At 39.9% G+C, this 24,479-nt stretch overlaps 1 protein-coding gene across 1 annotated transcript in view; it reads right to left on the bottom strand.

The window, feature by feature from the left end:
• Positions 1–1,848: 1,848 nt before the first annotated feature.
• Positions 1,849–24,479, bottom strand: part of ntf3 (neurotrophin 3) — a 36,907-nt gene continuing 14,276 nt past the window's right edge. Inside the window, exon 2 of the mRNA XM_085436489.1 lies at positions 1,849–2,924. Within this exon, the coding sequence (XP_085292615.1) occupies positions 2,061–2,924 (864 nt within the window). The 3' untranslated portion in view covers positions 1,849–2,060. The remainder of the gene's footprint in view (positions 2,925–24,479) is intronic.

The raw sequence follows: 24,479 nt of genomic DNA, 5'->3' as shown, positions 1-24,479 counted from the left end.
CTTAAAAAACAACAACAACAACAACAACAACAACAAAACGTTTAGGCATTACCAATAACTTGGTTAGAATCTGGCATTAAAAATAAATTAGTTGAGGTTAGTTAGGTTAGAACTAAAAAAAAAAAAAGATCTGTTTTTGGATAAAATAATTGTTTTTTTTGTTCTTTTTCATACAATTTAATTTAAATTTATATATTAAAAATGCTGATCGTTTTGAAATTCGAGTCATTTCAAGTTACTGTAGTAGAGTAAAATATCCATTGAACTGGAAAATTTGCAAACTAGCTCTGATATAAAGACAAGGATAGTAAAAATCTATAGGCTTGCTTTTATTAAGACAATACAAAAGCTAACCATACATGTGTTTTAGGTTCCAGTTTGTGACACTCAATAGCTAACTTAAGACAATCATCCTTAAAGTGTGTCCTAAAAATATGTTGTAATTTTTCTTTTATAAAAAGGCTGAATAATTGTCTGTAACAGTGGTTCACCATAGTTTCAGCTGTACTCAACAATGTTACTCAATGTAACAATCTGATAAAGATCCAGGGGAGCCGTAACTGGTTTGGCGACACAGACATTTCCTTTTACTGGAATCAATCCATTGTTGGTTTTGTCGTTGTAACAAAACATTTTTTTAAAATGTGAAAAATACAAATGCTCTATCTTCAATCATTAGTGAATAAACATAACAGTCTGTTTAGTCTGAACTTCAGTTTTCTGACTCTCATGTAAGTGTAAAAGATGACAAAATAAAGACTTTTGCCACGTTTTATTTCTTTTCTGGCTTCTCTTCTTAAGAGGGTGTTCTTCCTCCCCACAATCACCAAACTCATAGAGTTTCTCTTAATATTGCAGGGTTATGTTATGAGATGATTGGCATTATAAGGTGAACTGAATAACTATAACACTGAATCTTTTTATTTTTATCAAATTTTAGAGACATTACATATAATGCATAAATGCTAATAAATAAACTCAATTTCCCCCCTAAATTGAAGTAATTAAGGAAATGTTTATTTGGATAATTATAGACTCTTGTTAGCTCTGTGGGTTTACAACTAACAGTTTGGAATTGGCTGCATTTGTTGTAAAGAGGTAAATAATGGTATAAGTCAGAAAAACTGGAAGCGTTTCATATTAGCATTTAAATAATGAAAATGTTCCAACTTTAAGAAATATACATTTTTATTAAAAGGAAGAAACAAAAACAGCTCAAGATACCAGTTGAGATTAAAAATTGGTGAACAAAGCCAAGGTGGTCTGTGAATCTTGAATCTCCAGTCACTGCCAGCAGGTTCCACAAGAAGTTTTTTTTATTGGTCAAAATTGTCTCCCATATGAAAGAATGGGCTTGCTGTGCATTACATCATAAAAGTAGTGTCAATTGTGAATGCAGTGTACATGTCTATGATCACAAATGTCAAATCGGTCAGAATTTGGGCTCCATATTGGTCAGTAGGTCCCTGCTGTTCTGTCATTTTTTTAGGTTCACTCACCAAACCATTTGCAGCAAATGCTGTCTGTGAGTTACCACGTCCTATTGCTCAGCTCTGGAGCCACACTGGTCAAGGCACACATAAAGTCTTACTGTGAAGCACCTTTGCAGCCCATCTCAGTATTACAGTCTCTGAATGAGTTCCTAGATTGTTTTGTTCCTTTTTATAAACATTTTATCCTTTTGAAGAAGACTTATTTCAATAAATAACACAAATATAGTCATAGATCATATATAGATAGATAAACATGTATAAACTACATGCATTTTTTATAATTTAAATAATTTATATATACAGTTCTCTCTCACACACTTATTGCCTCCCTCCCCACACCCCCACCCATCCCCTTAAGTGAGTTCCTCAGTGCTGCACCAGCGTTTGGATTTAGAGCAGCACATTAATGTTGAAATATCATTTAAATGGACCTAAGATTCTTCAGTAGAAGCATCACTTTATAGCAGATTTTTGCTGGTCACCGGCATGACACATAATCCTGTGATGGGAAGCACTGTGAGCAGGAAATAAAATCCTATACAGGAAGTAGAATTCCCAACAAGTCTCTTACGTCCTGCGACGTTTCTTTGACAATGCACAGACACAGGAAGTGTTTATGCGTATCCACCTCCAGCTCACTTGATCTTGAAACTGTGTCAGTGCTCGAACATACGACTGCGCCGTCTTGCACTGTGAGTTCCAGTTCTTGTCGTCAATGCCCCTGCAGCCATCCTTGACAGGCTTGGAGGTCCGACAGTGTGTCTCATAAAAGAACTGTCTGATGTCTTTTGTGGCACTGGTTTTAAACTTGGCCAGAACAGTCACGCGCTGTCCCTTGATGTCGTATGCTAACGTTTTATTCATCACCCAGTCGCTCACACTGTCACAAACAGAATATTCCCCCCGGTAGCTCTTGTGCTCAGTGTGACGCTTCTTTCGTGTCTTGTTTCCTGCTGCCCCTAAGACCGGTACACTGCTCACAAAATTATCAGAAAGGTACAATGGCGGTGGCTGCAGTGGAGGCCGGTCGCTCAGTAGCACTCGCGGTGAGTTATAGCGCTTGTGTTGCCTAAGGATGTCCAAGTTCAACAGCATCACCGGCTGATCCATCAGAAAATCATCACTGTGACGCGTTTCTAGCCACTCCTCTGCATCTCCTTTGTCCTCCAAAGGAAAGTTTTCAATCTTGACGGGAGGCAGAGTGTCCCGCGGCTCAGTGTCTCTGCTTTTCCCCTGCTCGCTCTGGTTCCCTCTGGTCTTCCCCCTTGTTAGGTCAGCCTGAAGTAGCTGGATTATGAGAGAGTTTAAAGGGTCTGGACTTGGCTGCTGCTGCTGTTGACTGCTACCCATGTTGGTTGCCTGAATACCATAGAGGTACACGAGGACCATCACATACAGCAGGATGGACATCACTAGATTCACCTGTAAGATCTGCAATGACAGAAAAAGAAGAAGAAGATACTATAAATGAAAGTTCTGTCCTCCTAAAACTCAGGACTTGATTGATTTGAAGTTTTATTCCTTTTCAGAGTGAAAAGATAGTCAAACAGAAATATATCCCACATAGCAAAATTGGTGTGGCCCGGATCTGGCCCACACAATGTGCTTACACATGGCCCACATACCGCAAAGAATGATGGCCCTTTGGTGGCCCGGATCTGGTTTGCCAGAGGTGGCCCACACATGGGCCAGCACAAAGCCAGTTGCAGACACACTGTTGGCCCTGCGCTGGCCCAGAACAGTTTCAGCTCTGGCCCCAGATGTCAGCCTAATGTGTACCTTAAACAAGCCATGTAATAACAACATAATAGTGCAAAAGTAACATGACAAAACTCTGTTCAGACAGTGAATCTCACATAGCACTTTTCTACTCCAGCAGATTACTCAAAGTGCTCTATACAGCATGCCACATTCACCCAATCACACACTTTCTTTAAACTGAGTGCTTCCTAACAACATTCATACAGAGTGGAGGAGCCAGGTATCAAACCACTAACATAAATAACATAAATATTGCCATCATTGCCAGATCTGGCCCACATCTGGTTGACATACACCCTGCCATGACACCAGTCAGTCAGAAGTGCCAGCTTGATGCCGGATCCAGGCCAGACCTGTTTTCTATGAGCCTGCTCTATCAAACCACAATCGGGACAGATGTGGCATGTCATCACATAAACAGTGCCACCTACGCCAGGCCTGGCCCATCTGGATGACATACCACTTACCATGCCAGAAGTCAGCCAACAGTGTCAGCTTGACACCAGATCCGGGCCAGACTTGTCTGCTATAAGGGTTATCACTAATGTTTACCTGCGTTTAAAACTTGGGTTAGAAATCATAATAAAAGCTTTTCTACAAAGCTTGTCAAGTTATACCCTACAGCTAACGACAACCTCTTTCCTATTTATACAGAGCCAGTTTTGCCATGATGCCTTTTGAAAACCAATTCACACTTTGACAGGTTTAAGACCTGAATAGTAACACTAGCAAATTGACTGGTTCTTATATAATGCTTTTCTACTCGAGCACTCACGGTGCTTTCTACGATGTCTCATTAACCCATGCACTTTTTTCCAAATCTGAGTTCTGCTTTTTAAAATTCACATTATGGTGAACACATTGGCAATAACTAAGGTTTCAGTATGTTGTCCAAGGATACTTTGGCATGTAGATTGGAGCAGTCAAGGATTGAAGCACTGACCTTCTTAACAGATGACCTGCTCTACCTCATGAACCTCAGCCATTAAGAGAAGGACAAAATCTTTAAAAACCACCGCTGGGGGCTATTCCTAGCTCCAAATGGGCAGGGGTTATAAAAGTCTCCATGGACAACATGCACCAAGGGAAAGGGTGCGTAGTTTTCTTTGGGGGAATGTTAGGACTTCAGACTAATGTTAACTAGTTAAAAATGTTTCTGAAAACTTGAACATTTCAACAGTGTAAATAACAGCCAGTGTGCATGTATGTACGTGTCTCTAACTGAGCACATTACGGGAAATAACACGCCGCAGCATGTATAACATGTTTTTTTAGAAGTCCCATAATTGTCCTTTGACATAAAAAATGCCTGTAACATTCATTTGCATAATAAAAACCTCACTCCCATACATGCATTCATGGTTGTGTCCCCAAAAAGTGTCTTTGTCCTTTATAAACACATTAAACTAATGATAACGATCATGTAAAGAAAACATGAAACTATCAGTTGCTTTGCAGAAATGTAGAATAAAATTTAGTTTAGATGTTATTTGGTGGAGAGGCAGTTTTGTAATTGGATGGTTAACATTTTACCAGGAGAAAACACGCTGCTGCTTATTAAACAGTCTTGCATCACTGTCATATACTAACGAGCGATGACTAATTACAGAGATCCTTAAGGTCAAATTGTTTAGCATTATACTTAATTATGGGTTAGGCCTATGTGACAGAGGGCTTGGCTGTAAGAAACAAGTGAACTTAGTCATGATGTTGCCTTTCATTGTCAAATTATAAAAAGACAGAACTCTGTTTTCTGTCATCTCTTGGAGTCTTTCTTTATTAACTACGACTGTGGACTATATATTTTTAAAATTCGTGTGTAAATTTATGCATTTGCACCAAAAGCAGATTTTTCATCACCACATGACTTTCTCTACAAACAAAGCTGAAAGACCCTTACACGTATTAATAAAGTTCCTCATATGAACAGCGCTCTACTACAGCCACAGTCGTTAGCAGTTGGGCAAAATTTAAGCTAACACGTTTCAGCTTTTCATTTCCCCAGCTCTGCTTTGTAAAGTCATGGATCCATCAAACTTAAAAACAACAACAACAACAAAAAACTTTTAAAGAGAGAATTTAAAATTTAACATTTTCCGAAAAGTCATATTTTGGAATGACCATAAATACCAAAGTTGTGTGTAGTGAGTAGCTGAAGAAAGAGCAATTAAACTAACTTGCTGCATGCTCATCAGCTACAGTGTGATTGTGAGAATGCGATTAATATCTTTAAGATTAAGCAAAACTTTGAAGGACATGTCTAGATATTTCTTTATATATGCAAGTGCTGCCGAAAGGACACAAGCATGTTCACTAAGCCATCAGCTAATATTGCAATGTCTTAGAGGGAGAGGAGAAGAGGAAAAGGAAAGAATAGAGAGTAATTAGCTGACAGGTGGACCCAAACAAAAAGAGTTGACATGTTCCCATCAGCAATATTTTGCCCAGTTCATGTAGCTGTTGGAAGGTGGGGAGGAAGACGCACAGCAATGTCACCTTGTAATCACTGGCTCAGAAAAGACAAGCACGTGGACTGACACACACATTTCTTTGTTCTTACTACATCGCAGTTGTTTGCAGGCCCATTCAAAAGTATCACTGCAATGCTGCTGCAAACTCACACACAGATGACAGTCATGTGGGGACAAAGATGATCATATTTGTTTTTAACAGCAAACACTTTTTATTAGAGCTTCATCACAATATTCCTGTGTCCCCGGAACATATCTGAAATGCTCCTTAATGAATTAAGTGGAGTCTTTATTCAAAGAAACCTTTAGCTCTTGCACAGCCTTGAGCTATGGCTCCAAAATAGAACATGTATATTTCTAAGAAGCTGTTCAGCCTTTTCCCATCAGTCTCCCACTTCTTAATGCTGTAGCAAACTGAAACAGCTAAAACGACTATCATTACAAGAAGATTATTATTTCCACCTGTAGTAATTTATGTTAGTGGTATGGCTCTGTTTACAGCAGCATGAAAAGGAGAAGCTGGGGGTGATGTGGGTTGTATGGTGGCTTGCAGATCCAGAGCTTGCAAAGACACCCCCCCCCCCCCCCCCCCCAAAAGATAACACCATTTAATAACACATCTGGATACTCTATACAGTAATATTTGCTGGCGTCCTTTTTTTTTTTTTAAATGAAACTGTTTATACAAGTCAAAACCTCAGCAATTTGGTATTTGACATCACTTCCTTAAGATGCCATTCACTTAACCTTTGAGTTTTTCTTCCACTTTTCATTAGACCAAAACTCTGTGTGACTGGCCTGTAAACACTTGTGCATAAAAAAAATAAAAATGAACGTGAGAAATTAATCTTACCCCTGCTCTCATAATGACTACCATAAAAGCCCTGACTCTAGTAAATGAGGCTGCTTTAATGAGGTGCTGTCAGTGAGTGACCACTTTTTCAGCTGCTGGACTGATATGGAGACTGTGTGTCTGCTCTGTGTTCCTCTACAGGGAGTGCAGAATTGTTAGGCAAGTTGTATTTTTGAGGAATTATTTTATTATTGAACAACAACCATGTTCTCAATGAACCCAAAAAACTCATTAATATCAAAGCTGAATGTTTTTGGAAGTAGTTTTTAGTTTGTTTTTAGTTTTAGCTATTTTAGGGGGATATCTGTGTGTGCAGGTGACTATTACTGTGCATAATTATTAGGCAACTTAACAAAAAGCAAATATATACCCATTTCAATTATTTATTTTTACCAGTGAAACCAATATAACATCTCCATATTCACAAATATACATTTCTGACATTCAAAAACAAAACAAAAACAAATCAGTGACCAATATAGCCACCTTTCTTTGCAAGGACACTCAAAAGCCTGCCATCCATGGATTCTGTCAGTGTTTTGGTCTGTTCACCATCAACATTGCGTGCAGCAGCAACCACAGCCTCCCAGACACTGTTCAGAGAGGTGTACTGTTTTCCCTCCTTGTAAATCTCACATTTGATGATGGACCACAGGTTCTCAATGGGGTTCAGATCAGGTGAACAAGGAGGCCATGTCATTAGTTTTTCTTCTTTTATACCCTTTCTTGCCAGCCACGCTGTGGAGTACTTGGACGCGTGTGATGGAGCATTGTCCTGCATGAAAATCATGTTTTTCTTGAAGGATGCAGACTTCTTCCTGTACCACTGCTTGAAGAAGGTGTCTTCCAGAAACTGGCAGTAGGACTGGGAGTTGAGCTTGACTCCATCCTCAACCCGAAAAGGCCCCACAAGCTCATCTTTGATGATACCAGCCCAAACCAGTACTCCACCTCCACCTTGCTGGCGTCTGAGTCGGACTGGAGCTCTCTGCCCTTTACCAATCCAGCTACGGGCCCATCCATCTGGCCCATCAAGACTCACTCTCATTTCATCAGTCCATAAAACCTTAGAAAAACCAGTCTTGAGATATTTCTTGGCCCAGTCTTGACGTTTCAGCTTGTGTGTCTTGGAACACAATGGAAGTGTTTTGGGGGAAACAGTAACATACCGGACAAGCTGCAGACGTGACAAGCTAACACTAAACAGTATTATATGACGCATTTGAATTTTCAGGGTCACTGTACTTTCACGTCCTCGTATAGATTACCGAAAACATTGGTGCCTGTCTGTTTTCACAGAGGACAGGAAATTGATATATGTTGGCATGTGACATAGGACCGATGTAGTGACCGGAATGATGAGCGAGTTAAGGAGTGTATGAAAAACTCAAATAGGCCATCAATTTTGGTTACTAGTTTAGAATAGCCTACGTGTGACGTGATGACGAATTGTCCCATAGAGTTTTGAGAACGGGTTAATATGCCAATTTCCACTCAGTTTTCCTTTATTGTATCAAAGCACTACTGCTCATATATTGCAGTTTGACCAAACTGAAGGTTTTCTTGTGAATTAAATTTTTTGCCCGAGTTGCTAAGAAGGTGAGAACCCAGGGATGCAATCATTCAGCTGGCGGGCATAATCGCCAAACTATTGACTCACTGTGAGCTGGTTACCACTAAGTTACTGCACTGTGTACATGCTCTAAATTATTAACGAAGCATGTTAGGACAAGAAGAAATAGCTAAGCCCTCGGGGAAGTTTCTGAGGAACCCTCACATTCATCTACATGTCACCAGAGCTTCTGTGTCACTGTGACAAAGCCATCGCTCATTACCAGTCTGTTTTAGGGTGAGATTATCATGAGGATCTTTTTGTAAACTTGCAGTTTTTCTTAGCCCAACCTTCACCCCTTAAACAAGAATCGCTTCTACGTAGCATGTTTACAAGAAATTCTCCGCGTGCCTTTGAGCACTGTACTTCACACTCAAATGGATAATTGCTCAACAAAAATACATTTTTCATGTGACATTCAGATGGTACTGTGCCCTGAATATAGTCAGAGAACTGGTTAAAACAGGAATGCAGGATTTTGGGGCCTTGTTGCCCTGCACAACCACAAAAACCCCATGTGATTCACATTAATTTAAAATGAATATTGGCTAAATGTTCTGTTGTCTGTGAACCAGGCCACTTATCCTAAATAAGTATTCTAGGATAATGCTTGAGCCAAAAATCTGTCTCAGTGATAAATGGAACCATAAAATAAATTAATGTGTTTTTAAAAATCTGCTTTAGACACAAACAAAATGGAAAAACAGGATATTGCTTTTGGTGCTGGATTATTTTGTTTAAAAGTTCATGATCAAAATATATTATAAAAGGCATTAAACTTCGGTTTGCAGACAGGTTCAGAATCCAACAAACATGATACAGCTGGCTTTATTTCGATTGGTTCCTCTTTCTAAAGATGGACAAAGGAAGTGCTCATAGTTGTTAGGCCAGTCTGTGCAGTAGTTCTTTCCAAATGTCCTTTTAAAGCTTTTATAATCACAGTATGCCAAGTCAGCAGGGTCTGAATTGAGGCAGGATAAACTCATGAGGCCAATGTCACAGTTACTGAACGGATGTTGATCAAGTACGGTTTAAAATCTGAGTTTGTTCTGAGTAAATTAACAAATGATTATCAGCTTGTTTTGTATTTAGTTGTCATAACCTCTAGGCTGCGAAGTAAGAAAGGGTGTAACAAATGAGAAGAAATGAAACAAAACACCATTGAGGCTTGTGTTGAAGTACACAGTAGACGTCTAACAGCTCGAGAATTGTTTAGTCATCATGGAGATTTGTGATTTTATACGCAGTACATACAGTATCCCTATATGCAAAAGTAGCTAGCAGACCTGACATTAACAGCAGACATGTGTAATTCAAGGTTAAAAATGAACACCACAGACAAAAAGACAACACACCAGAGAAAGTTCGCTGGTCTATAGAAGGTAAGATCTTAGATTTAAGGATTCTTACAGAAGGAATTCAAAACATTTTCTATAGACATTGTTGGAGAAATAGTATATGTTGGACACCCTGTGAAGAACTTCGGCCTATATTTCAGCCTGTTTTATTGCTGTCTCACCCTTTTATTTACACAGCTCATGACCATAACTGAGTGCCTGAGCAGTAAATTGTTAGATTAGCCTTAAGATCCCCTATTATACTACAGTCCCTCTTAACAGAAATGACGCCAATTTATCCACCTAAACAGGCTGGATAAAGGGGCATCATTTCAGATGCTACATCAGTTCAAGCAAATCTTGAACTCTTTCACCTGAAGAAGCAACTTACCCTTTGCATTCAGAGCGGCTCGCTCTCGTGTGAGCCAAGTACATCATCAGCATACTGCAGAATACCACTGCTTTATTCCACAAGCTTTTTATTCTGCTTCTTGCGGTCATTGACACGTAAGTCAAAGTTTTGACAGGTAAGAGCTTGATGAAGACAAATCTACAAATGTGAGCTTTAACGTCCTTTAAAGAAAAATGGGGTGGGGTTGTGGGTTTAAAGTATGTGAAATGACAAGAGATTTTTTTAAAAGATTTATTGATTTTGGAGAAAGCCAAAAAATGTGAGTAGTTTTTTGTGTGTATCAGATAGAATGATTTATTATTCTTCCCTGACTGCCAAGTAGATATGCAATTGATAGTGAGTTCTCTATAGGTTCTCTGTCGTATGAGGTATTAGTGTGAGTATTAGTTGCCCTCACACATACAGTATTGTACAAAAGTCAGCCACCCTTCTACTGAGAGCATTTCTGATGAGGCTTTAGTGATAGACAAGCTGAAGAGTCACATGTTCTGTGTCAGGTCGGTCCTGAATCTTTTCCTATTTCTTAAGGATGCGACTTTCAGATTCTGGTCATTTGGTGCCATTTTCCCGAAAAGCTTAAGGACAGACTGCATACCATGCTGAGACATGTACTGTGTTCTTTGGGAGCAGCTTTTATGGTGCAAAACATTATTTTATATCTGTATAACTGTATAACAAAATAAAGTTGAACTTTTTCAATGAAATTAGAATATTTTGGGACTCTTGCCCTTGTATTGCAGTGGCTATGTAGGTTGCTGGTTTGATTCTAGCCAGAGAAACAAATTCCCTGGGGTTGCATCAGGAAGGGTTTCTGATGTGAAATAAAACAGGCGGTGCTACTTTGCAACAAATGAGCTGTTAAAAGTAGCTTTTAGAGCGACTGTAAGTTTAGCACCGGGATTGTGTGATTGATGTCGCTTCCTACCATGTTGTATGAGGTTTCTGTTTGCTATCTAAATACCTATGTCTTCTCTCTTTATAGCAGTGATAGAAGAATGTAATGACCTGTTACACACACAGAAATCACAAGACATCACTTATATCACAAGACTTATACAAACAAATAATTCAGAAACTTTTCAAGAAAAAAACCTTAACAATTATACAAGACGTCTGTAGGGACTTCATGTCCAAATCTAGAGAAAATTAGAAAATTAGATTTATCTGAATAAATCTGAGTAGGTGGATTTTAACCACTTCATGGTTAAAGGAGACCTTAGCGCAAGTGGAAAACATCCTTGGATTATAAAAACAAAATAAATTAATCATAAAATGATTTAGTACATTGTGACAAAAAGAAATATGCTGCTTAGCTTGGCAATATTAAAAAGAGTAAGCATTCAAGGAAGAAAACAGCGGCAGGTGATCACAGAACTGTTTCTATGGTAAGGAAAAGGTTTTTTTTAGCAAACATAGCCAAGTGACAAACACTCACTTTAGCAAGGAATTTTAGACGAGCAAGAAATATCGTGAATGATCTATACCTAATGTAAAAGTTTTGGCACTTTAAGCCCATAGATTGATGTGTCTTAAATATCTAAGCTAATCATTCCCGTAGAAAACACAGTGAGTGAAATTGCCAAGAACTTTGTTTCACCTGCTCTTCACGCTCACTGAAGCTGTTAATCTGGAACAAGCTTGTGTTGAAACAGGAAGATGCTGCACACAGAAAAACATGCTTATATGTTCATGCACAAACTTTAGAAATCTTGACAGGTACATGAGATTTTGCAAAAGATGCATGATTGCAGACAGTCTGACAGTGCAAAGGCAAAAGCCCATGGCTTTTGAAATTGTCACACCTTTGATTCAGACAGCCTCAGGCTGGCAGCATCTTAGTAAGACCACACACAGGTTTCGTGTGTTGATGTGTGACTGTGTCGCAATGGTTGTGATGGGTAATAGACTCTCATAAATATGGCGTTTTGTTGCATCAGGCAATGATAATTCTTGCCCGGTGCTTTGTATTATTGCAGATACTTGATGAATCAGATAAGAAACTTGCCATCAGGGAAGTACAGTTGCATAATTTCAGTGAGACGATAAAAACCAGGCAAAACACAAATTTTTAATATTTGCCTAGATTAATGCAAAATCTTCCCCTATCGTCTCCTTAATAAGTGGGCCAACCTGAACAAAACATTGCACAAACATCACACATACAGCCATTATTAACGTCTATATGTTTTATGAATCCAAATGTTTTATGTTCATTTCATCATCCCCTTGTTAATGAAATGTTACATTCTGTGCTTAGATTGTCTCACGTGTTACCTTCACCTACATGTCCTGTAACTTAATGTTCACCAACATTTTTATCTGCTACTGAATTTTGCTCAGCTCACCACTGACTGTGAAATATGGCAGCACTTCCTTTTTGGCCTGGACAAAAGTCTGAGGGCTGGAAGAATTCAGTGTACACAGAAGCGGACTGTGATTGTGCATACAAGGTGGTCTGTTCAGCTTTTGTTTTTGAGTGTGGAAACAACACACGGAGTGAAGAGCAAAGATAAAGCTCCAGTGCTACTCTCTCACTTCTAATATTGAATTTGAAGAGTTTTTATCAGCTTGTTTTCAGATTTCAGATTTCTCTTTTTTTCATTTTGATTTTCTAATGAAAGGTTTTGCAAAACAAGTACAACATTCAAAAAGTGTCACCAGTTATCTTAATAGATGCATCTAAAGTGTCCATGCACCTCTTTGTTGCTCACTGGCAAATGACAGTGAAGCCTGTTTATGTGCACCTCCTCTATCCAAGTCTACTGTTTGCCAGTAATTGTGCCAAGTTAACCACAGACATAAATACACTGCGTGTGTGTACACGATCGTCCAACACAAAACTGTCAGTGTGTTTGTCTTCTCCATGGTCTCTAGTATGTGTTCATTGGTGTTTCGTGTGTGTGTGTGTGTGGTTACATTGAGGTTCATGAAGGACATGGACCGTGACGAACTGCAAATTTATTTAATGAAACACAAAACTTACCTCACTGCTGGAAAAGACTGAAAACTAATATTCTGTAATGAAACACAGCCTTTGAAAAGCATTTACACATATAAACCACATCCCTGAACATTTATTGTGATTATTGTGACATGAGGTCTGAAAACACTACAAACTAAATACAGGGAGTGCAGAATTATTAGGCAAGTTGTATTTTTGAGGAATAATTTTATTATTGAACAGCAACCATGTTCTCAATGAACCCAAAAAACTCATTAATATCAAAGCTGAATGTTTTTGGAAGTAGTTTTTAGTTTGTTTTTAGTTTTAGCTATTTTAGGGGGATATCTGTGTGTGCAGGTGACTATTACTGTGCATAATTATTAGGCAACTTAACAAAAAACAAATATATACCCATTTCAATTATTTATTTTTACCAGTGACACCAATATAACATCTCCACATTCACAAATATACATTTCTGACATTCAAAAACAAAACAAAAACAAATCAGCGACCAATATAGCCACCTTTCTTTGCAAGGACACTCAAAAGCCTGCCATCCATGGATTCTGTCAGTGTTTTGATCTGTTCACCATCAACATTGCGTGCAGCAGCAACCACAGCCTCCCAGACACTGTTCAGAGAGGTGTACTGTTTTCCCTCCTTGTAAATCTCACATTTGATGATGGACCACAGGTTCTCAATGGGGTTCAGATCAGGTGAACAAGGAGGCCATGTCATTAGTTTTTCTTCTTTTATACCCTTTCTTGCCAGCCACGCTGTGGAGTACTTGGACGCGTGTGATGGAGCATTGTCCTGCATGAAAATCATGTTTTTCTTGAAGGATGCAGACTTCTTCCTGTACCACTGCTTGAAGAAGGTGTCTTCCAGAAACTGGCAGTAGGACTGGGAGTTGAGCTTGACTCCATCCTCAACCCAAAAAGGCCCCACAAGCTCATCTTTGATGATACCAGCCCAAACCAGTACTCCACCTCCACCTTGCTGGCGTCTGAGTCGGACTGGAGCTCTCTGCCCTTTACCAATCCAGCTACGGGCCCATCCATCTGGCCCATCAAGACTCACTCTCATTTCATCAGTCCATAAAACCTTAGAAAAACCAGTCTTGAGAGATTTCTTGGCCCAGTCTTGACGTTTCAGCTTGTGTGTCTTGTTCAGTGGTGGTCGTCTTTCAGCCTTTCTTACCTTGGCCATGTCTCTGAGTATTGCACACCTTGTGCTTTTGGGCACTCCAGTGATGTTGCAGCTCTGAAATATGGCCAAACTGGTGGCAAGTGGCATCTTGGCAGCTGCACGCTTGACTTTTCTCAGTTCATGGGCAGTTATTTTGCGCCTTGGTTTTTCCACACGCTTCTTGCGACCCTGTTGACTATTTTGAATGAAACGCTTGATTGTTCGATGATCACGCTTCAGAAGCTTTGCAATTTTGAGACTGCTGCATCCCTCTGTAAGATATCTCACTATTTTTGACTTTTCTGTGCCTGTCAAGTCCTTCTTTTGACCCATTTTGCCAAAGGAAAGGACGTTGCCTAATAATTATGCACACCTGATATAGGGTGTTGATGTCATTAGACCACACCCCTTCTCATTACAGAGATGCACATCACCTAATATGCTTAATTGGTAGTAGGCTTTCGAGCCTATACATCTTGGAGTAAGACAACATGCATGACGAGGATGATGTGGACAAAATACTCATTTGCCTAATAATTCTGCACTCCCTGTATAATACAGTTATCTTCACTTAAGCTACTGATGCTACTGTTGCAGAGATCGCAATATGTCTAATTCACACAAAAAATAAAGCTAGAATTGTCCCAACAGAAGGATGAGCAAAGAGAGAGACGGAAAAATTAAAGATGCCATTTAGCTTCTTTTAGCATGCTGTTTTGACTTCCCAGCCCAAAAACTTCACTCTAATGTGCCTTGTTTTCCAACAATAGAAACCGAGCAAATAATTTAAACTAATCTAAAAATAAGATCATCAAAATGCACCAACATCAGTAAAATCTAACACAATCTTTAACAAATTCTGATACAGGTTTTTAACACAACCAGAGGACTTGTATACGAGAGGCCTTTCTTTTCATTTCCACTGCTTCACATTCATTCCTGTGAGCACAGGTCCCACCTGTGTTTTCCAGGAACTGTTTCTGACAGTTTGGTCATGAGTAGCCTGCTGGAGGTCATTTTGCAGGGCAGTGCTCCTTCTGTGGAGAAGCTACCAGGAGGAGATACTCCCCTTGTGACATCTGTTCCCAGTTTGTATTAAAAATGAGGGCATGTGTGATTAACAAGGGAGCAGCTACCAGTCCTGCTGATGGGATGACTTCCATGCCCAGGTAATGTCCAGTGTCCTGGTATCTCTTCAACACTCTTGAGGCTGTGCTCAGAGCCATAGTATATATTGATATGCCATGTCAGAGGAACCAATACAAACACTAGCTAAGGACACTAGCAAAAATCAATCTGAATGGATGAGGAGAGAGTGGTGGTCTGAGGTCACTACCTTTCCAGTGCACCTGTTGCCACTTTCATCAAAGCAGGAGAAACAGATTCACAGTGGTTTATGCTTCCAAATTAGACAGACTGGGATCCCTGGAGTTTGAATTTCCATTATACTGTGATGATCACACGTTCCCTTCATTTTTCTAAATAGTGTATGTATGTGGATGTGTGCTTATGTGCCCAAAAAAGCACAAGACGATTTGTCTACCTGTCCCATGTCCCAGGATTCCGGAAAATAGGACAGAAAAGGAAAGTAGGGCGCAAAGACTGATTTCAAAATGACAGCAAGGAGCTCAAAGGGTCATCGCATATTGTCATTTTCAATACAAACTGGGAGCGGGAGTAGGAAGGGGAGCGACTGAAAAATGATCATGGCTGAGCAGTGATAGGAGGCTAAGGCAGAGTTGTGGGAGAAGATTAAGGATTTTTGAGAAGATGTGGTGAAAAGGACACTGAGAGGCACTCCACTGTGTAACCTCCGAACTGAAGGGTGATCTGCTTAGTGATCGGCTGACACTGATGCTTAAGAAGGAATGCCTGAACTGTTTTAAAATGCTACCAGAGGACAGAAAATCATAAACCCATAAACATTTGCATATTGGGTCAAATTTAACTTCACACACAACAAAGACCAAAAGCATTTCACTGCATATTTTGAGGCATGACAGCAGATATTTTTCTGACAGTAATTTACTCTCTTATGGTTTTATTTTCCACTTTCAGTCAACTTTCAAGCATTTAAGACTGAAACGTTTTTTCTCCAGGCAGAATGGAATACAAGAGAAAATATCAGTCACGCACTGAACTTTCAGCCTCTTATGAAGCTTGATTTAATTGGCCGTTTGAATACTTTTGCCTGTATAGACTCGACTATCTTGCTATAGATCCATCGACTGATCCACTCAAGTGATTAAACTTGTGCTTTGGCTGACAGGCTAAAAAGGTAAGGACGCCAGCTTTAAACTAATTAGTGATTAACTGCTGTTTGTGGAGAAGTAACAGGGTAGCAAAGAAAAGCTCTTTACTGAGAGTCATAGAGTAAAATGAGGACTTGGGGAAACACCAATGTCCTGACCAGAACCTCCAATCAGGGTTTTTGCACCTATGTCGCACATAAAACCAGCATGGTGTTTAGTATCCTCACACCTAATTAATGCCAAATTATATTTGATGTCCTTTCTCACTGCATTTTCAGGTGGATGCAATGTCTCTATGTGCTCAGTTGTTCTTTAGTTTCTGTTACACAACAAATACTGTCAACAAAGCAACTAGATTACTAAAAGGACCTACAACTGTGTTATTTGTGAAGTAGAGCTATATGCATTGCACAGCGGCTCAGCCAACTTCTGCCGTTACTGTTTTTGTTGTGTGTGGTTTGTTCTTATGAATATTTTTCTTTTATTAAATTTTTATCCGTATGAAGGTGCTTACAGCCAGCTGCTTGCAACATCAAACGGCTCACAAACGGACACATTATTTTTGCAAAATGTAGTGGAAAGTAGAATTACTTATCATGACAGTAAGTATTGGATGCTAGACATAACTGATTTGTTAAAGGTATAAATGTTCTATTAAATTGGACCTCTTCTATTTTAACACATTTTCTTTCTAAACCTTTGCTTCCTGTGAACCTTATAACCGGAATGAATAAGCAGAAGAATATGGATGGATGGATGGATGGATACACTTTTGCAAATATACTGTGGATGATCAAATTAAGCATATAATAAAAAAACATGAGAATGAGAACTGTATGTACCCCTCTGAGCCAAAAGTCCCATATTCAGATAGTTTCTTCTTCTCTTTGCTCTGTGTAATGTCAGTGAGAATGGAGTCTGCCAATCTAAAGCAAACAGCGCTGCGAGCTCAGATGTCCCACCCACTTACTGTTCAAACCTATTGTTTAGAAGTGGCAGCCAATCAAAATAAAGCTGGCTGAAAGACAAAAAACCAGGAAGGAAAAAGCAGCTTATTTGAGATAGTGGATGAACCACTGTAAGGGGAAGCACTGAAGCCCAGTATTAGAGAAAGATTATTTTGAACTGTGACAATGTTACTCTATTGAAGTCCAAGAATAAAAACTACGGTGCTGGAAATGAGCGATATAGTTCATTGTATAAGTGTGTAAATCCAAAAATACAGTCAGACGGACTAAAGGAGCACAACTGTAGACATTCTAAAAATATCTTATTGAGCCACTGATAAGTTAAGGACCTGCATGATAGTGAGGAAAGCAAAAAGCCATTCGACCAACAGTACAAAAGCAGCAGTAGGATTTGTTGGATTTACACTTGTTTTTTTCTACACAACTCAATAGGAAAACTACAGCGGCAGACCGCAGAGCTAATGAAATACAAGGAACATCATTCTTCCACTTCACACAGGTACTGAGCGAGCCAATAGTTGAGAAAACAAGACATGAGCAGTCCCTTTGCATCGCGAAGTAATTTTCTTGGTGCAGTTACACTTGATATAAACACACCTGAACTAGCTGCAGAAGTGCACGAACAAAAGTTAGTAAAATAAAACCAGAAATAAGCTTAACCTTAGGCTAACCAGTTAGTCCTGCCTACTTGTCGTCAGATCTAAGAATAGGTTCTAACAGTAATGCAAACATCACTACCTGAAGTTGTCTGAATTCAACTTTAGCTTCTTGGAACTTTGATGTAAACAGCTTCAGCTTCTTTATGCAGAAAAATGAAATGAGTCAAAAGGGATAACTATCATTTTTCCACATTAGTGCTGTATTGTCCCAAGTCCATTTTGATTATCATTGCAAACTGTTAGCTAAAATAAACCCCCTTAATGCATTTAGTAGAACTTTTTCACCTTTGGGGCTCCAATCAGAACCAGTTAGAAACCTGTAGTCACCGTGGAGACCCCAGTGAGGTCAGGGACACTTATTGATGGGACTTAGTGGAGCAGTGTGCCAAACCAGCAAATCCTCTAGAGGGATTTTCACCCAGCAATGTCTGAGCCCTAATGCTGTCCAATTGACTCCAGATGTTGCAGGACACACACACACACACACACACACACACACACACACACACACACACACACAGAGTGACAGAGGCATCCAGTCCAGTCTGCCGCTCAACTTCCATTCAAGTGTTTATTCATCTCTGCGTTCATCAGCGCAGAGAAACTTAACAAAATGTAGTGTGGACATGGAGGGGGATGAGAAAATCCCATTCCCATTTGTTACATAGGTGCAGATATGCTATAAAAAGCTCTGTGTAATCACTGAGCTATTTATGACAAAAGGCTCAAAGAGTAATCTGGAGCTCCGAAAGCCTAAGCAAAAAAAGTTTAAATAAAACACGAATAACGTGTGGAATGTTTGGTAGAATGTTCCAACTAATACACCAGGACTTTTATTTTAAAAACTCATATTCCCTACCATCTGGCCTGCTAGCATGGCAAAAGTAAGGAAAATGCTAAACAGCCAGAGAAACAGCAAGTGGAGTAGTGATAAGAGAATACCTGAAATGTCCCACAATTTTCAAGCATTACCCGTGATACGCTAAAAGCTGTGGTTCAAGCCTGTGATGATCAAGGCTTGGGGGGTTTGTTATATTCCAAAACTGATCGCAAAACAAGATCTTGAAAAATAGATTTCCAACTCAGCCATTTGATAACAGAAAACAGAAAGACGTGTTGAGGTCGCGCCAGGATCTCTGGTGCCGACGTATCTGAGCAAAAATGTATTTCCTGAAATGTAAATATATTTAAATAGTTTCTATCTTTTTTATTTGGGCTTTTTTAAAAACTTCCTATATTGTCATAATTCTCAGTACATTCTACCTGTGCAAACAAAGCGAATTTAAGATCGCACACTCATTTATGCTGTGAGGATCTGCCTTTGCCCTTTACGTTCTGCCACCTCCCACCTCGCTCTCTTTCAAGCATCTGAGCTGTTATGGTAAGTGCAGGGAAGGGCAGAATTCCAATCATAACAGTGAATTACCCTCTGAATGTTTTGTTGCCATGAGCCAGGTGAGTCATCCGCATTCACAATGATTATTTCTTAAGAATACTAGTTTGTGCCCGTGCGTGGATGCAAAAGCAAGCGACGCGGCCGCTGTAGCATGTATTTGTGTGTGTTCAAGAGAGGGAAAGTGATGTCAGTGTGTGTGTGTGTGTGTGTGTGTGTGTGTGTGTGTGTGTGTGTGTGTGTGTGTGTGTGTGGTTATAAAAGCTCTGTGTGAAAGAGAGGGAGTGGAAAGCTTCAAAACATTTTGAGGTCAAAGTGTTGTGTGTTTAGGAAAGTCTGCTGTCTGCGCACACACAGGTCGGGTGTGAATTCTAACTCAGAGTACATGTACATACCTACAGGTAGGCATTCCTTTACCTTTCAGAGGAAAAAACAAGCTTGAACACACACCTCGAGAAAATAAACCACAGACAGGAGAAAGACGGACTATTGCTCGTGATTTTCTAACCACACAGCAATGTAGTAAACTGTTTGTTGTGGATTTTGCACTTATTCATACAATAAAGGCACAAAACAGAGTCGTTTCAGTGCTTGCAGCTTGCCTTGGGGGCCAAAAATGACATGACAGCTGCTGGAGCACATGCTTTGCGAGCATGTGCTCTGGTGTTCTTTACACTTGCTGTGCACCTTCCAATTTCGGTAACCTGCTGCAGCATGGCCAGGCTCCAGGCACAGGTGTGCGAACGGGTCAGTGTTTGCAAACATGGGATTCCCATGCGGCACTGAGGGAGGCTGCTGTTACCCTTGAAAGAGATAAGATTTTCCACAGAAAACCCCACTAGTGTTTTCTTTTCATGTTATGATTTCTCGCAGTGCTGACATTTCCATTTCAGCACCGCAGTGATGTTTACATCTGAGCTAAATTGCCTAGGAGTGCACGAATGCACCTCAACTGCCAGTGTAAATGGTTACAGGTCTGTTACAACATCACAGTCCCGACCGTCAAGCATAACCTTGACGTTAAGAGGTAGTGGCCGAGGTAGGTAGAACTGCAACATGTTTAGAAAAAATACTTTTAATTTTCTTTATATTAATTTTTAGGCTTAAAAGAGATCTTTGGGTCTTGAATAGCTTGCTTATCTTACACTAAGACTTGGTGCAACTCCTCAGTTCACTGCCTGTCTGAAACAGCACACTCTCCTCTCCTTAAGCAAACTAAAGGAGAGGAGAAAGGGCCATATGATGGATATCAGCTTTCACCGGCATACAGAGTGAAGAGTAGAAAAAACTGATCCTGAGCTTTTCTGGGGATTACTCAGACTTACACTGAAAGTCTTATTTAAAACTTTTGTCATGTTTAATATGAGCATCCACTATTGTAACTGTGTGTTCTATATAACAGAAAATAAGGGCAAACATAGTATTTCCTTTGACTTCTCCTGCTCTTTTTCCATTGTTTGGGCAGGTTTGTAAAAGAGATTGTGGTTTAGGTCAATGAATATTAACCTTATTTTTCAAAGCTTGACTTTCTGAGCGTGCCAATGAATTCGTCATAACTCAGAGGACAATCGTGCTGCATCTGTGATATATACAATTTGCATGCATGATGCATGGGAATAGATCTCAAAACAAGATCTCAACCATTTGACGCAGAAAATAGAAAGGCGGGTCAAAGTTACTGTGGGATCTCTGGTTTGGACGTATCTAAACAAAAATGTGTTTCCTGAAATGTAAATATATCTAAACAGTTTGTGTCTTTTTCTTTTTTGTTGGCTATATTTTTTCCCACTTTCTGTTCAAAAAGGGTCAAGAAGAAAACAGCTAGAACTGTTTCTGAAATTGTCATGATTAGATGTTGATAGCAATAAAAGCTTGGCTGTGACTCTACCGAAACAGACGACTGCATGGAGACTGTGGGGCAAGGAAACCCTACTAGTCTTTGGTCTTAGATTTTTTTCACAGACAAGCTATAAATGTAATTTAATATGTAAATTATACTTTCATTGTTTTTTAAATTCTCTTGTTAGAACTGCTGGATGAACAGCAGACATCCTGGAAAACCCGTCATTGCTGGGCTGTCTGTCAGTAAGTCAATGCATTGGCTGAAATCTGCAATAAAGTATTCAAGCTGTTGACAGATTGTTCCCCTGGATGAGAAGAAGTGCCAGAGTGACCTGGTTACAAATTTAAAAAAGGAAAATCACCCAAGAAACACCTAAAACCATTAGAGAGTACACATGAGTTTCACTGCTGTACATAGAGAAAATGACACAAATGAAAGTGGTTAGCTGAATCTATCTGTTGTGGTGAAGCAACAGTGGAGCAGAGAAGTGAAGGTGTCAGTTTACTGGTCAATCAGCATTTCTCATCCTCACCTATGGCCACGAGGTCTGGGTAGTGACCGAAAGAATGAGGTCATGGATGCAATGACAGAAATGAGTTCCTTCAAAAGGTGGCTGGACTCGTCCTTAGAGATAGGGTGAGGAGCTCGGGCATTTAAGAGGTGCTCAGAGTAGAGCCACTGCTCCTCCACAACAAAAGAAGCCAGTTGAGGTTTTGCTTGGTGGTTGGACACCTCCTAGGTAAGGTTTTTTGGGGGGTATGGAAGAAGGCCCAGGCAGAGATACAGGATTCACTGGAAAGATTATATATGTTGGCTGACTTGGCATCCCCTCAGATGAGCTGGAAGAGGTAGGCAGATGTGCCGGCCACAAACCAAACCCAGATAAGTGTTAGGATGTATTGACAGTTTTAAACTTTAAAAGTGCTCCTGTGGCTACTTCTTCAGCTGCACATCTTATTTGTGATTTAGCTAGATTGTTCAGCACTGATTTATTATTGCACTTCCAGAAAGTTGCAGGGTTGTAGGACATTAATGTGAAAATGTAGGCACTTACACGACCTGCTATTTAGTCCTAAGTGTGGCGAGATCCCACAATCCCCAAAATGCAAATCCCTGTCATCTTTTATTATGTCCATCAGGTGAACCTACAGGTCTTTTAAATCCTGTCTAGTTTGTAACAGCGAGCTTTAAATAGGTAAACCTGTAAAACTGATGATGTCCTGTTAGAGCCCTGCCAAGTGAAGCATTAAGACTGCATTAAATGTCAGATAAATGTGAGTGGAGCACTGAAACAGAATGTTACTATGCACTCCCAGAATGAGAGTTTCACCATTACACAGCGCTGTGTAACTAAAGTATGCTTCGGTTTATCAGAGCTTTCAAACTTAAAAATAAAGATTGAGAGCAGCTGTTGGAGTGTTTGGGTAGCAAAGCAAACCTGCAAACTCCTCACCCTCAGTGGTACGTTTGCCCCTCCCTACCCCATTGAATAAACGAGTGCTGCAGTGTTGACAGTTTAGTCCTTGTGTGAAAGAGAGAGGAACAAATGGAACGAGAGAGCCTCTAGCCATCTCTTTTTTTTTACACAACAGGCCATGCAGACACAACAGGGATGGTCAGAGTTGGATTTCTGTGGTTTACCCAAAGAGTAAAGGAAGGAAAAATCCTCTTCTACCTTGATGTGGTTTTTCATTGTGTCTTACATCTGATGAAGTCCACTTTGGCTGGAATTACACACAGCCACTCACGGACTGAGCAGTGTTTCTGGTCTCTTCTACACCTGACCTATTTTTTAAAAATCAATTTTCTGCTTTTTTTCCTTTTGCCTCTTGAGCACTTTGTGACACATTTGTTTGTTGAAAGGACTCCAGAGTTACATTTAAGTAGATTTCATATCCAACACTTACCTAAATCCGCAGCTTCTCCGCATGCCTGGCATCAAGCCGCAGGAGAAGAGTGAACAAAGACTGAGCACAGGAGTAGCCTGACAGCTGAGAACTGTGTGATCTGATCACTGAGAAAAATACTGTATGTGTATGCAGTAGATTGATAGTCAGGAAACTGCAGTGTATAATGGAAGTATTCCCTGGATTAATGGTTGGCGAGAGAGACTACCAGCAAAACAGGTTAAATGTGCAGCTAAGTGCATACGGTTCCTAACAATGACAAGCGAACCGTATGAGTGGCAGATGAGTTGTTTTGTTGATCAAACCTGTGTATAAAAGACATGGCTGCTGTGACATCACCCTCAAGTTAGTGAAGTACCATCTCAGAGCTTCAAGCTGAGTATTTTGGGTGTTCCCATTATAGCTTTTTTTTTTTAACAAACGTAACAAGCAAGAGGGCGGCTCAGACTGAGAAACCGAAGAATCAACACAATCAAACCCTAGCGGGTTGGGTATAATTGTCGGCAGCAACTGATGATGCGGTGATCCTGATATTTGTAAGCAAGAAAAGGGAGAAACTGAGGTCCTGAATTCTTCCAGTTGTCGCAAGAAGGCAGCAGCAGGGAGAATTTCATCCAGGAGTTGAAGCTGTATCCCAGCCAAGTGAGCCTGAGCAGCCTCTAGCTGTGTGTCCGACATAAAATACAATTATTTTACTATTTTCATATCATTATTCAGAACCAGTGTGTGTTTTGAGCTACAAGCGCAATTGTCAAACTCAGTGGTCCGATTGGTCAGATCTGTTTATTTGCATTTGCGAAAAATCTTGATCCAAAAATAAATAAAATGCTACAAAATTATGTGGTCGCTGTAAACCCCTGCATTAAGATAGATCTCTAACGCACTAAATATTTGTACGAATTTTACGAGTCTGGTGTGTAAACTAGAAACTGAAAGCTTTGTCCATTTTTCAATATACAGTTTATACCCAAACCACAAGCCATTTTTGTTAATGTTTGTTGTCATTTAGATGTAGGAGTGCACAGATTGCACAGCTGACTGCCAACAAGCTGTAATGGTTGTAAGATTATCTTGGTTAGATCAAGAAGTCTGTCTACTGGCTGCTGATTGAGACTGATGAGTTCAACCTCTCTCCTCTCCATCTCTTGTGGCCCCTAATCTCCATCTTTTAACATCACTGTGATTTCCTGATTTCTTGCATCTTATCCGAGTCTAACTGGAAGCAAGTCTTGCCTTTTTAATGTCTCTGGGTCAGAGTAAGAACATCTATAGGAAAGGTGTGGCAGAGCCACGGGTTTCATTTCACTGGTCACCAAGATGAAAAAACAACTGCATGATTTCCCCTAAAATAAGGCTTTTAAAGATTTATAGCACTAAAGCTTT

Source organism: Copadichromis virginalis, linkage group LG17 (assembly GCF_057382275.1).
Source record: "Copadichromis virginalis isolate Kocher_CV1m ecotype Utaka linkage group LG17, C_Virginalis_male_GT1.1, whole genome shotgun sequence".
Classification (NCBI taxonomy): Eukaryota; Metazoa; Chordata; class Actinopteri; order Cichliformes; family Cichlidae; genus Copadichromis; species Copadichromis virginalis.
Note: the sequence above shows the minus strand (reverse complement) of the source record. Positions and strands in the feature narration are given on the sequence as shown.